General features: G+C 32.0%; 1 protein-coding gene across 1 annotated transcript in view; it reads left to right on the top strand.

Annotated features, from left to right (window-relative positions):
• Positions 1 to 15,078, top strand: part of LOC132131111 (low-density lipoprotein receptor-related protein 1B-like) — a 238,602-nt gene continuing 223,524 nt past the window's right edge. The window contains exon 1 of the mRNA XM_059543053.1: positions 1 to 207. Coding sequence (XP_059399036.1) covers positions 123 to 207 — 85 coding nt within the window. The 5' untranslated portion in view covers positions 1 to 122. The remainder of the gene's footprint in view (positions 208 to 15,078) is intronic.

Genomic DNA, 15,078 nt, shown 5'->3' with positions numbered 1-15,078 from the left:
GAGCTGCGCTGCGGAGCGGAGCGCTGCGGGACTTGAGACCGGCTTCGCTCACACTCAACTTGGGCATCATCATCATCGGCGCTGGCGGATAGCGGATCTGCTCGGGACTACATCCAGCCACGATGTCCGACTTTATTTTGGCATTTCTGAGCATGTCGGGATTAATTCTGCTAGTTAAAACACTGACTGTGGCTGGGGCTGAGCAAGGTAAGACATAGCAAACTCCGCTATAACGCATTTATGTATTATCTGTTTGCATGTATTAACATGCTATTGTTGAAGTATTAATAAGTATCGTATTTACGTTTAATAGCCTATTAAGATAAAACTTTTGTGTTTGTTGGGAAGTAGGCTATCTATCTATCTATCTATCTATCTATCTATCTATCTATCTATCTATCTATCTATCTATCTATCTATCTATCTCTGCCTGTCTGTCTGTCTATGGCTTAGTAACTGTCTTTATCTTTTTTTAACTTACTTTTATATAACTTGACATGACACAGAGAGAGCGTCTGGCTGACAGACTAAATCAATAACCAGTTAAGTGACTTCATTATTTGTAGAAGTTGAAGAAAATGACTTTTAACCATTTGTTAAAGTTGTCTTCAACCTGTATTGAGTGTTTCTTTACCTTTCAAATGTAGACTCTTAAAAAATGAAGGTTCTTGATGGCTCTTACACCATTTTCTTGTTATTATATATATACACAATTATTTTATTTTTTAATCAAGAACCTTCTTTCATGCCCTTAAGGACCACATCATTCTTTGGAGATGACAAGAATGCTTGCGGCTGCGTGATGAAATTGAGTTTTTCAGTTTCTGGAGAACACATGGGGATGTCAACCTTGTTTAACACACCTGATTCTCTTCATTAGATCATTAATAGAGGCTGCAAGACCTGAACTGGGTGTGTCGGATAAAGGAAACTTGCAAAATTCAGTTATAAGGCTTGAAATAGAAAAGAAGACTAGAAATAGCATCCAAGTTTGAACTAATGCAGGTTCTTAATGCAAGTTCTTTGTGGAACGTAGACGCTGTAAACCTATTTTTCATTCACCTTTATTTGTAACAGTAGATGATTTAACTGGGGTGTCAGTGTCATTTTTCATAAAAGCCTCTGCTACTGACTCCCTGATGGCTTTTAAATGCAGTGTCATATTTGTGTTATTAGAAATAATGGAAGTGTGTATGTGTTACACTGATCCATCAGATGCGGTTTAAATGGCAGGGCTGCATTTAGCAGAACCATAACGGTTTAGGTTAATAGCAAATGCAACTGAATGATTCATCATTTAATGACTTCATACCTAAAACTGCCAAAATTACATTGACTAGCCACTTTTTGGACTCTCATTTTTAGTTTGATAGACCAGATGGTGATTCCGATAGCTTCGAAAACATTAAATATAACTTGCTGTAAAAGTGCCAACTGGCCACGTATCTGATCATTTTTTGCCTAATTTGTGAGCTACAATGCTTTAGAATATGAATAATGGATTTTGGTTTGGTTTTTTACATAAAAAGCTCAACATACCACAAGGATTGGTTTGCAAATGAAAATAGATTTACTGTCCATGTTGAAATGAACATTTCATGTGGGGTTTGTTACAAAGCGATGGTGTGTTACCAAGTTTATTGAGTAGACATTCAATAAACCGTTGACAAAATGTGGTTACCCTAAACAAATCAAGCACCGCAACAAGTGCAGCTCCCTAAGGGCTCCATTACAGCGAACCAAAAACACTAATGGCCTATAGACTGAATAGTGTGGTAAATGTGTCTCTGTCAGTGTAATGTTGGCTAGATATTTTCTTTTGGGTGATCTATCAATCTATCGGATGGAAATATGTCATGTTGAATGCAAAAAGTTTGCATTCTATTTTCGATATCTGACCTTCATGTCATTGTGCCTGTTTTTTTAAGAGTTTATCTTCAGCTAAACTGCTTCATTGTTTGGATACAGTTTCGCAGCTAGATTTATTATAAGTAGAATCAGGTGACGTTGTGGTTCAGGTGTTAATTTTGGCTCTGATTCCTCTGTGTGATTCTGGAAACAATCTTTGGCTAAAAAGATGTACATTTATGTAAAGAATGAAGATTTTGGAATCAGGTTTGTGGGTGATAGCAATCTGGACTGCTGGGCTGGTTATGAATGTGGTTTCCTTGGGATAGGCAGTTGTTAAATGTCATAGCTGCATAAAATTTTTCATATTGGTTCAAGACTTGACTCATGACTCTGTTGTGAAAGACGTGTTGGCTTGAGAAATGCTCTCCTCTTGTGCTTGGTTTCTGTTATGGCAGTTTGGATCCATTTACCGCGGTTCGGTCATATTCATTAAGCATTCATTAAGATTTTAAAATGAGCTCAATTTAATGGGAAGTTGGACGAATTATTTTTGAGAACACATTGTTAGCACATCTGCCTTAGCGTCAGGACTGAATATTTATCATTAGGATGTAGCGTTTAATGTTTGTAGAACATAGACCGTTCATGAATTAAAAACAGCTGCTGTATTAGATACATTTTTATTTGTAACTTTTTTATGGAGTGTAAACATTTTACTAAAAAGCATCTGGTAAATTCAGATGCAACTTTAAAGGTATTTGTACAATACTGACTTAATGATATTTAATCATTTATTATTGATACATTTATATGGATCCGTATCAAAAAATACTGTATAGTAATGAACTGCAATATTTACGTCTATAATAGTATAGTATAATTTCCTTTCAAACGATTTAATTTAATAAAATGTTTCACAAATGTAAGTATTTGTATAATTTTTACTAAATAATTATATTTAATCTTATTTATTTGTTGTTCAAATTTTTTGTGTGAATCAATATCACAGAATATTGTAAGAAATTGCAATATTTACCTGTATGTGTGGATGGACAGATAGATAGATAGATAGATAGATAGATAGATAGATAGAATAAGTAAACAAATAAAGATATTTGTACAGTATTCACTAAATGATATTTAATCATTTATTGGTTTTGGTATATTGTACAAGTTCATTTATATGCATCATCACAATATAATAAGAATGTTCAGTATTATACATACAAACATGCACATACAAATACATAACTTATATTTAGTATATATTGTAAATACGTTTAAATTATTTTATATATATATATATATATATATATATATATATATAATAAATTCTATATTTTAATCAGTCATTTTGTTACTTCTGTTAACACTGATTCAAGATTTGGCCATGCCTTCAACAATCCTTTAAAATAAATCAAAATGACTGTTTGAACCATGAAAAAAAAAAAAAATCTAATCTAACACTGTTTTTGCTATTGAGGCACAAAAAAAAATACAGTGTTGTGCAAGAATTCAATATGTTAGAGTGTGTGTGTGTTTTGTTCATGGTCATCTTAGCTGAACTTTGGGTTGTGTAGCCTGAGGGTCTCCTACAGTACTGTCAGTCAACTGAGCTGCCAGCTCTTCAAGGATCCTCTTCAGCCTGCGTTCATGCACCTGCTGAAAGCTAAGCGTGATGTTTATTCCCTCTTCTGTCTAGTTTGTTATTGTGTTTACTGCAGAACAAGATTTAAAATCTGGTACAATGCAAAGGATCGCATGTTGTAGAATGAAATGCATTTCCCATTCCTCAAACAGTCATGCATAATTTCACAGTATCGCTTCTATTTAGGACGTATGAGCAAATGCCAGGCTCACCTGTCAATGATGCAATCCTTGACCTCCAGTTGCTCAAGTCAGATTGAGATTAAAATCATTCAGATGTTAAAAGAAGCACAGACCCAACCGTGGACTCAAGAAGCAAGATGTCAAGACCCATGTGTGTCTCCTTTTCCTTGAAATCTTTGGTTCCAAGATCTAGGCTATATTGTTTATTACTAAATAAACCTTACATTTAATAAAATAATAATAAAGTGTGTCCTTTTTTATTCTAAATGACAGTCCTGATAAAACAAGAAATAAGTAATATATATATATATATATATATATATATATATATATATATATATATTACTTATGTTATGTTTAATGATAGAAAATCACAAATAAATTTTAAACTGTATTTACACTGCATTTGGTAACTGTTGAAATCTTAATTTTTTTTATTAATAGTTTGGAATAAATACATTCTAAACATCTACATTTGATAATTATTTAATGTGTCATGCTAGAGAATTGCAAATTCACTAGTATGTGTTAAACTGTATTTAAACATGCCTGAAACTTGGAAAAAACTATTATGTTATATTTATTTGTTTATTGCTAGAAAAAAAGAATATATATATTTTTATTTACACTAAAAAATGCTATTGCTATTACTTTTAGTAGTATTAGTATTATTATTATTTAATTTTCATTTTTTATTAAATGTTTAACCCAAAAGTTGGGTTAATCCATATTTGACCCAACGTTTTTTTTGTTTGTTTTGTTTTATGTCTGAAACTTTACAAAAATCTTTATGTACACACACACACACACACACACACATCCATGAACTAATTTAAAAACATCTAAACAATTAAAAAAAAAAAAAAAAAATTGTTGTCACATTTTTGCAGAAAGTGGCAATTCATTACTGCAAATGCTCAGATGTTTCTGTTTGTGAAGGAAATCATTACTTGGCAAGGGACTGGTGTATGAGAACCTTCGGTTTCGATGCTAATGGATGATTGTAGTCTTGGAGATGGTTGCTGTTGTGTTTCTAACCCATTAGCGAGAGTAAAATTGTCTGCCTCTATCACAGAGAGGGATCCTTTGATCCTTTAGATTTATGGAGACAGACTTCACTAAGGAGGAGTTTTAACTCGCCGCTCATGGGCGTCTTCATGCACCAGAGGATTATGTACTTCAGTAAGTTTTCACGGCTATTGCCTAATTGATATTTCTAGTCATATTTCTGGTGCCTAATTTATGTCCATCATATTTCTGGATCCTTTAAAGTTGCTGTATTTAAAAATTCGATGGCACATCATACAGCTGTCCAAGAAAGCCACAGCTAATTACTCTAAATCTTGAAATCCAGAGTCTATATTTGGATCCATATATGTGATATGATTCTTTAAAGAAAGAAAAAAAAGTAGGCTGCAGGCTGTCCAACAACAAATGCTACCAAATACTATATTCCATAAATTTTTACCATGATTTACATAAGACAACCACTAAAATGTTGTTCAGTCTAACAATAGTTCATATACAAAAAAAAGCTGTCATGCATATTTAGAGCAAGAATCATTAGATGTCATTAAAAGACTATTTAACGATCAAAATTGAGCCCCAAAATACTAATTTGTTGTAATTGAGATTATTGACCAATCTGTGCCACTATCCTTCAAACCACTAGATCTATCTATCTACAGTACAGTATATACATTTTAGTAATTTAATATTTTTTCTTGCTGCTGCAATGTGAATCACATTTGCATTCTAGTAATAATGACAATAGGGTGCAAAAATAATACAGATAATGCCATAATGAAAAAAAAGTTTGTGGGATATAACAAGATATAAAAGAACACAGTCTACTTTTGTGTCTCTTTTTGCCATCTGTCATAAGATGAGCTGAGAGAAAGTGGTTTTCTGGAGTCTTATGTGCTGAAATTGTCATTTGTCTGCTAAATCAGTTATTCCTCTGAAGGATTGAGCCCTACATTGGGTGCCAGGTGATTTTGGAGAAACAAAGTGTCTCTGCACTGTTGCAACTTATGTGTGGTACTTGAGTTTATTGTTTTTGCAATGGCAATTTGAGCTCGTTGTTGATGACCAGGATGGAGACCAGTGTTTATCGAAGTGCATTTGTTGTTGTCATGTTCCCATGAAAGCATTTTTGCCTTTGTTTGTGCCCTTTGGACGTAATGCTTTCCGTATGATAAAATGTGAATAAAGCAATGCAGGCTATAGACTACAAGAGCTGCAGAAAGCACAGGACACACAGTCCTACTTCCATACCTGCATTTGCACTTGACTCCCACACTCGCGTACAACTCCGACGCGTTCGCTTACTCTTGATAACATTCCTTACTTTCTCCAGTCTGATAGCTTTAGCTGTCAAGTATGCCATGAATATTGAAGGGATGAAATAAAAGCAGATGTCCATACCTGTATGAAGCATCTTTACGCTGGATGATTCTCAAAGGCGAAAGTGCTGTGATGTGATGCTTTTAACTTGGAGAAGAACAACAGGGGGTCTTTTAGATTCCCATCAGTACTGTCACTACTTCTACACAGACACAAATGCACTCAAACACACTCGTATGCAGCTGTCAATGCGCACCGACACACTCCGGTTTTGTTGCGTGCCTAGGTTTGGTTTCGTTCAAATGTCATCATTAACATATTGGCTCAGGCAAAAATTCAGTCATTCCAAACCTGTTTGTTGTTGTATTTGTCTGTGGAACATAAATGGAGTATTTTTGAGCAATTTTCACAACCCTAAATCTACCCATCCGTAGCATATGCATGCCAAAGTCCATTTATGCGTATCAATACCACAAGTTTTTGTTTTTATTTGCCGTAATATTTATACGCACTTTCATGAGATCGGGTTAGATTAAAACGCTTTTGCAAGGTTTGATTGCATTGATTAAGCAAGATTAATTCTTGCACCAATTCTGCTTAACGCAACAATATATTGTTCTGTCTGGTGGAAGTTATAAACAGTTTCCACAAATCTGATCAACAATTCTATTCGGGGTTTTTATTTTTTTATTTTATTATTTTTTTACTTTTTTCAGGATTTTTATTTATTGTGCACATATCTGTTTTCACATCAAAACCGCAATTAATTGTTATAATTGGTGCAAACATGTTTCTTGTATGGTTGTATTCTTGTAGAGCTGGATTGTGAGTAAATGGTACATGCAAGTCCAAATGTGTAGTAAAAATGAAGATTTGAGGCCCGCAGCTCAAAATAATGCGCACACATTAATAATAATAAATGCACAGACACTATTTAAACTGAACAATGAATGTTCCTAATGAATGTTGTTCAGTTGCTTTGACGCAATGTATTTTGTTTAAAGCGCTATATAAATAAAGGTGACTTGACTTGACATTATACAGACCGCTTTTTTTTCTTTTTTTTATAGTAATTAGTAATTTTGATAGTGTATTAATGTACATGTAAATGTAAACGTGCCCATCGGTTTTCAATTGATTTGTAAGTAATCGCTACTCTCTAGTTCAAATGTGTAGAATTACAAATAAGATTTGATACTTGCAAGCCTGAAATACAAATATAGTCAAACTGCTTTTATTATAGTTTATTTTATTATACAGATCATTAGTTTTTATAGTGAAGTTAAAACCACTAGACATGTTTATCTGCATTTTTTGCAATTGCTTACACATCTTTACTGACAATATGACATTTTTCATTGTTTGCATTTCTCATGTAAATATCTGTGGATGATTTGACATCAAAACTGAAGGAGAAATGTAGGTATTTAAAAAAAAATGACTATATGAATGTATATGTGAGAATGTATTTTAGTATTAAATGTATATGTCACCATTTTCCTTGAAGGCTTGTTTTCACAGTCAGAGCATGTTGTCAAGTGAGGTTTTAGTTCACGTTCAAATATTACCGTTAATCTACAGTATATCTTGAGGATGTTCATATGAAGGCACTCAGAATATGAGCTGAGAAAAGTCTTCAGGGAGAGCTGTTGGCTGCATGGTTAAATAAGAAAAATCGCTTTTTAAATCTAATTTATTGACTCCACATCAGTACGATATAGCAGACCACATAGATCAGATTTCAGCCTTTATTTAGACATAATGTATTGACGAATTACACATTCAGTGTTCTGCAAGAAGCAAATTTCGCAATATGGAAATTAGAGAGAAAAAAGCCCAGCATGTGTTAATAATGTCAAATGATTTTATGCGAGTAAGTGTGTGTGAGTCTGTATCCAGCAGGTTAAAATGGTCTGGCAGTCCCACGCTCGGTTCCCTGAATGCGCTTTGGTGGTTTCCTGTCGTAAGTCTTTCAGGCCCAGTAGTAGAGGCCAAAACAACAACTCGGCCTGACTAATAAAGACACAGCTCTATTGACTATAAACCAAGGGGCTATAAATCCTATGAACACTTAATAGACTCTGTTATAGATCCACAACCACGTCTGCAGTGCCTGCTTATGCCAAATGACAAAACAATACTTTGTAAAGGTGAATCCCTCAAATTCAAAAAGCAAAAAGGCAAATCAGTAGTTAGTTTAGGAGTGAATTCAGTTTGCCACAGTATTTCAGTGACAAAATCTTTATTATCCACTAACCAGCTGCAAGCCATGGTTTAACCATGGTCTAAATGTACTAAAATAGTGCTGCAAGATCAATGTTTACAGTAAATTACAATCATTCTTTTTTTATTTAATTGTGGTAGTTTATTTGTGTCAGGTACATTATTTGTGTATGCATGTCATTGATTTTGATACTATTTTACATTTTATTTAAACTTTTAATGCCATGCATTACATGCATACTGTATTTATTTATACTTTTGTTTCATTTTTGATTTAAACTTATTTGTGTTTCATGCAGGTAATTTTATTTATTGCAATTTAATTGTGTACACTTTATTAAAAATGTGTTAATTTTTTACTTTTATTTTATTTACAGCAATTAAATTTTTTTAATCTTATTTTGTTTTAATATGTCATGTATGTGCATATTGTATTTATTTATATTAATTAGCAATTTAATGTCATGCGCTTTTATACCAGTTTTATTTTATAATTTTATTTTACTTTATTTTAATGTGTCATATGTATGCACAAACTGTTACTATCTCTTTGTTTGTTTGTTTGCAGCATTTTAAGGTGTGATTATTTAATTTTACCTGCTGTAAAGTGCTGCAAATATTACTGCAATATTATTCGTGCCAGTTGTTGTATATGTTAAATATAGAAATAATTTTTAAGTTGAATTCATCCATGTTTTGCTTAGTTTTCTAATTGAGTCTATGATGAATTCTCATTGACTAGTTTGAATCAGATGCCTTGAAAAACCATTATGCTCAATAATTACCTTCGCCGTGCCGTTCAGCTTCTACTCACTGACGTGCAAAATTATGACAGTGATATATTAATGTATTTTCTGCACATTAACACGTCATTTTTACCTGAACTGTTATTACATTAAAATAAACAGGTGAACGACCTGAGAATGTTTTTTATTTGTGTCAGAATCAGTACAGCGTTCAGAATTACAGGACAAATCAGCTGATGGCGTTTGGTCCAGACTCTGTACTTTTCACCTATGGCAGTATTGCTGTGACAAATACTGTATTGTTTTTACCTTTACAGCGCAGTATCTGACAGGCCTTGTCACTTCTAGCGATAGCAGTAGCATTGCATAACAAGGCCACTGTACCGAGGGAAACTGAACACAAAATCTCACTTTGCACCCCAATGATACACTTTTATTACCTTTGCTGATCCTCTCACAAGCTTACCGGACATGTTTGACCTGCTGGACTCCTTCAGTTCAATATCAGAATATAAAATCACTGTACTTTCAACTCTAGCTTTTTAGAAATCTGTGTTAAGCCACCTCTTGTTAAAGCAATATTTGGGAAGTTTCACAGAAACTGTGTATTTAAGTAGCTTATATAAAGGTATGATAGCATCATAACTCTTTATGTGAGATACTTATGCAAAGAATCACCTGGCACTGCAACAAAAATTCGCTACTTTACACATTTGGCAGCTGGTTCTTCAATTAGTGTTTAATTTTAATTTAATTTAAATGGTTTATTTGTATTTATTTATTTATTTATTTATTGTTTTGTTAAACTTATTTATTGATAGTGATTTAATATAATGCACTTATTTAAAATTTTTAAAAGGATAATTTTTTTTTATCCTTTTTTATTTTAATTAATGTGTCAGAAATTAAGTTTTTTTTATGATTTAATGTCATGGTCTTGTATACAATTTATTTAATTGTAATGTGTCATGCACTCATATAATTGTATGTTTGTATATGTGTTTCTTTAATGCAATGTCATGCAATTGTATGTTGTTTTATTTTATTTTGTTTTAACCTACTTTGTATTGTAATTTAATGGGTCATTCACAATACTGTTTTATTTAATTATATTAATTATTATATTCATTAATATAGAGAAATAAATTAATGTATCTATTTTAAGCAATTTAATACCATTGACATTTATTTATTTATTTTTATTTATTTATTATGTGTCTTGCCACTACACTGTAAAAAGTAATCATTGAATCTCCTTAAGAAAAGCAAGTAAACCTATAATACAAATTTGTTGAATTTACTTAATTACACTGTTATGTGAACTTTCAGGTGGATGCAATAGTTCAACTAAACAACTTTTGTAAACGGTACTTAAGAGCATCTAGTTTGTTGGATTAAAGGTTTGTTCCACTTAGATATATTTAGTTATCTTAACTTAGTTGTTGGCAACAGAGCACTATGTTGCTTCTGTGCAACATAACAACAGAAGAAGAAGAAAAGAAAAAGAGTGTTAATAGATTTTTCACTAATTTCCTCCATGTGTGCAGTTATCTTTCACTAGTTGCATTCACTTGTCTCCCAAAGTCGCTGAATGTTGAATTTTCAATACAACTGAACTATTTGGGAGAACATCACAAAAGCTGACTTCATAAATGATTTTCCTAAAATGTGTGTGTTTTTATTAATGTTTTTATTAATGTTTTTATCAGTGATTAGTGTTCTGTTTGGTTGGGCATTTGGAACTTTGTTTGGATCCTTATAATTTTCTTCCTATTAATACAGCAATGCAACATGAAATTGAAGTTATTTGATTTCAAGGGAGCAACAGTAAAACATAGATTGTTTTAGAAAGTGATCTATCTTTGAATTAAATCATCAGTGTGGTTTATTAGTGATCTTTTACAATTTCATTGTTTTTCATGAATTTTCCTGAGAAGCTTTTTTTTAGATTAACATAGTCCTTTCAAATTTGTGGTAATATGCTGAAGACAAACACAGACTTCAACAATCAGCACAGGAATCACAACGATGGTAACAATTCAATATCATTTATTTTTATTAATTGTAACAATAACCATTTTATTTGCTCTTTTTGTTATGCTACTACCGACACAAGACAGCAAATAAAATTGCTAAATAAAAACAACAACTGTAAATCAAAGCAAATGGATAATTTATTCATGCCGCAATGCACTCTGGGAGACAGTAATTCTGAGTAGTAATGTTCCTCAGATCACAGATTCAATTAAGAAAACTTAAATGGTTTAAGTAAACTGAACTCAAAAGGAATACTTTTAATATATTAGCAGAGATTTAAATTACACTTAATTAAAGTAATTTACAAAGTACTTTATTGTTTTAAGGCAACAACTTTGCACAGTTGAATTAAGTAAACTCAACATATTACTTTTTACAGTGTAACAGACTGTCATTTTTATGTTTGTTTGTTTGTTTACTTATTTATCTATCACAAGCATAGACTTTGCATAATAAAGGTGCAATGTGTTGTTGCCCGTCTGTGTGTTAGTGCTGTCTGATTAAAAAAAAAAATCACCTAAAAGACTGTTATTTATCTGACTTGAACACCGCCACATACACCAAAATGCACAGAAACGCACAAGGTAAAAGGCCCTTTGGAGCGACCTGAGTTGAAGTGCCCAGCTCAAAGCTACATCTGTGAGAAATTTCTCTGTGTAACATTATTTCTAGTCTCTGACCTTTGCATTTCGCGGAACCTCAGCTCGTTCCTTTCCACCTCTTGAACCACAAGTACCATTCAGACTCCTTGTATTGATGTATTCAGCTGTACATGCTAAGTTAAGAGCAGTAATCCATCTCGAGGGTCTTCGAGACAAAAGTGATAGATATTATCATCCGAAAACTCCCTTTAGGCTTAATCTGATAAATAGCACATTCATAACATGCCATCGATCGACTGTTTACGCTGGCAGGAGCGCAGAATCGATGTGCGAGAGCTTTGCACTAATGTCCTTTTGAACTGACAGGACGGCGGCGTGTCGCTTTCTGCCGTCTTTTGAATCTCTCAGAGAACGGACATGAAAGCTGTCGAGAACCAAAATGTGCTTATTTTAGAGATTTATCATTGTCGATAAAAATGCTGCGCACGTGTCGAGGATGATACATAATCAAAAGAGTATTGACTGAATTATTGCAGGCACAAACAATTCCTGGCCGCTTTTCCCACAGTGCCTGAGTGATAATTGGATTTGGAGGTTGAAGTATTTCTAATTATGCTTGTTTGGTTTGAATTATGGCTAATGCTTATGTTTTAATGCTCAATGTAAATTTATAAACGACTGGTCGGTGCACATTTATTTAGCCGGTTTATTGATAGACATCTTTTGTGGCTTTCTTAATGGTGCTATAAAACCAACGTCTTTAGAATAATTGCTACATTCCGAACACATAACCTGTAAGTATATCAGCGTGAACTCAATTAATATGTCACCTCCAAATTTGCTTTTAACCAAACCTTTCACCGTTAAGTGAACACGTCGGCTAATTTTTGTTAAAATCAGATTAGAATGACTCCCAGATCAAATGATTTTTCATTCCTACTGGAACAATGAGGACAGTCTTTGCTATTTAAAGGACAGTTTACCCAAAAGTGTGACTTTCTTCCAAGAAATTTAGAAGAATTTGCTGGTTGCTCTTTTACATGTTGTAATGATTACGAACTGAATTGAAAAAAATAATAGAAAAACATTGCAAAAACAGTATATGAACCACACACTCATCTAAATCATACAATAGCTTTGTAAAATGTGTAATTCAAATCTAAATATTTATAAAAATTGTTGATTATTAAAAATATTTTAAGTTTAAAATTAAATATTTTTATATGTATATAATATCAATTATATAATACTTGAATAAACTAAATATATGTTAATTGAATATTTACATATTATAATTTGTAATAATGAAGTACTATATTATATGTAACATGATGAAATATGTAAAATATTAATTAAACTTGAACATACTTATAATTTACGAATTAATTATTTTAAATAATTCTCACTCTGGTTTGTTCATAATTCAGACTTTGCTATTTTGTCTCAATAACAGCTTAAATTTTGATCAGTTTTTTATGCAACATTATTGTATGGAAGATTTTAAATTTGATATTTTGAATTTGAAGCTTTAATAAATGTAAAACAAAATGTAGAATATTCAATAAAAAATATTATTATATATATATAATATTAAATATTTTTATGTATTCCACTTTACTGTTAATTAAAAAAAATACAGATTTTATTTCATTTCATTAATTTAAAAATATATTGTACATTTTTGTACAATTATGCAATACATTATAATTATATAATAAGTCAATTATATGATTTTCTTTATTATTTACAATATTTCTTTTTTAAGATTTACAATATTTACAACTTTTAAATATTGTATCCTGATTTTTATGTTAGGCTACAGTACTTTCAGTACAGTACTTTCAGTAAAAGCAGCTTTGTTGCAAATGTGTGTTTTTTTTTCCCTCACCTGCTCTTTGACCCTCACATTTTCTCATGAGGAAACATTCTGGTTGCTCTGGTTGCTTCTTTTTTATTTGATGTGGAAGGTAGCAGAATTCTCTGTTTAGGAAAAGGGTTTGAGAGTTGAGTTTGCATATTGAGTCTCAGATTACCATATGGGCTTGTTCTCCTTGAATAATAATGACTGTATTAATATCTATGTGCAGTTTAATCAAGTTTGCTGTCTGCTGTTGACTGTTTGCCTGTCTTGTCTGTTTGTCTAAAAAGGAATAGTTGCTATAGCAATATTTAAAGTTCATAAACATCTTACAATATATATGTAATATATAAATGTATATAAATATAAATGCAATATATAAATGATAAATAATATTTTTATTTGAAATTCAAAACATTTGGAAAATAGTATATGTAATATTAGATTACATAATTATTGTTTTGTACAGTATTATTATACAATACTGCACATCATATTATTATATTATATTTAATAATTTAAAGGATTTTTACAAATATCTTAATAAAATTTGATTATTTTTACTATGCGTAGTAAGTTATATAAATTGAAATTTGTTGATAATTGATTTGTTGGTAATTTATAAGTTTAATTGCTCTTAATTATTTTTATTTAAATTCTAGTTATTAAATTTGTATAATATGGTGCTACATTATAATAATAATAAAAATTATATATATATATATATATATATATATATATATATATATATATATATGGTATTATTTATTCATTTATTATGCTATTAAAATATTTCTTATATAACAACATACTTTTGGTGTGTGGATAAACATCGCTGGAGGACTGTTTCCTTATAATTCTGGGCTACTGTTTTCCTGTTCTTATCCGGTGTCTAGTTAGGATGATTAACCAAACACAAAGTTTGGCACGGATGTTTGCATATTTGTGTTGCTCACTGTAAACGCTAATGAAGACGAACGACCAAGAACATTTCCAAGCCAACTGCCGGCAGCAAGCTAAACTAGAGTTATGTGTCAGAGTTATGTGTGTGTTGCACTTCAAAACAGAGTAGCTGCTGAAAGCCTTCTGTTTATTTATTTATCAATTCATTTTATTCTGAGTGTCCCTCAAGTACTGATGGCTGTATTTTTGTATACGTCAGCAAAATCAGATGCTGTCCATGGTGCTGAAAGACCGTTCCCAACCATAAACCTCCATCCAGTGTCTCTGATATCCACATGTCAGCTGCGTGTTTACAAGACACATTTGCTGCTGCTTGTTTATCATCTGGGTCTGCATGGAGCTCTGTTTTTTTCTCCTAGATGATGGTGATAGTAGTGACACTGCCTCAGGCTGTTTATCTTGCACATCATTTGCATCCCAGCTAAATTAAATGGGAACAAATGATCTTGTCAGCTCGTCCCATTTCATATTTCCCTGCAAGTGGGTCACTTTATACTCCTGTCAAGGTAGAATTTGTGCTAGTAGCATTCAGAAAGCTTAAAACAGTACATTGACAGCTCAATTCTGCATTCAAATCCTTCAAAAATGGTCCCAGTTCACTTCTATTGTAAGCGCACATTTC

The sequence above is a fragment of the Carassius carassius genome, chromosome 48 (genome assembly GCF_963082965.1).
Source record: "Carassius carassius chromosome 48, fCarCar2.1, whole genome shotgun sequence".
Lineage (NCBI taxonomy): Eukaryota > Metazoa > Chordata > Actinopteri > Cypriniformes > Cyprinidae > Carassius > Carassius carassius.
This window is presented reverse-complemented; position numbering and strand designations above follow the sequence as displayed.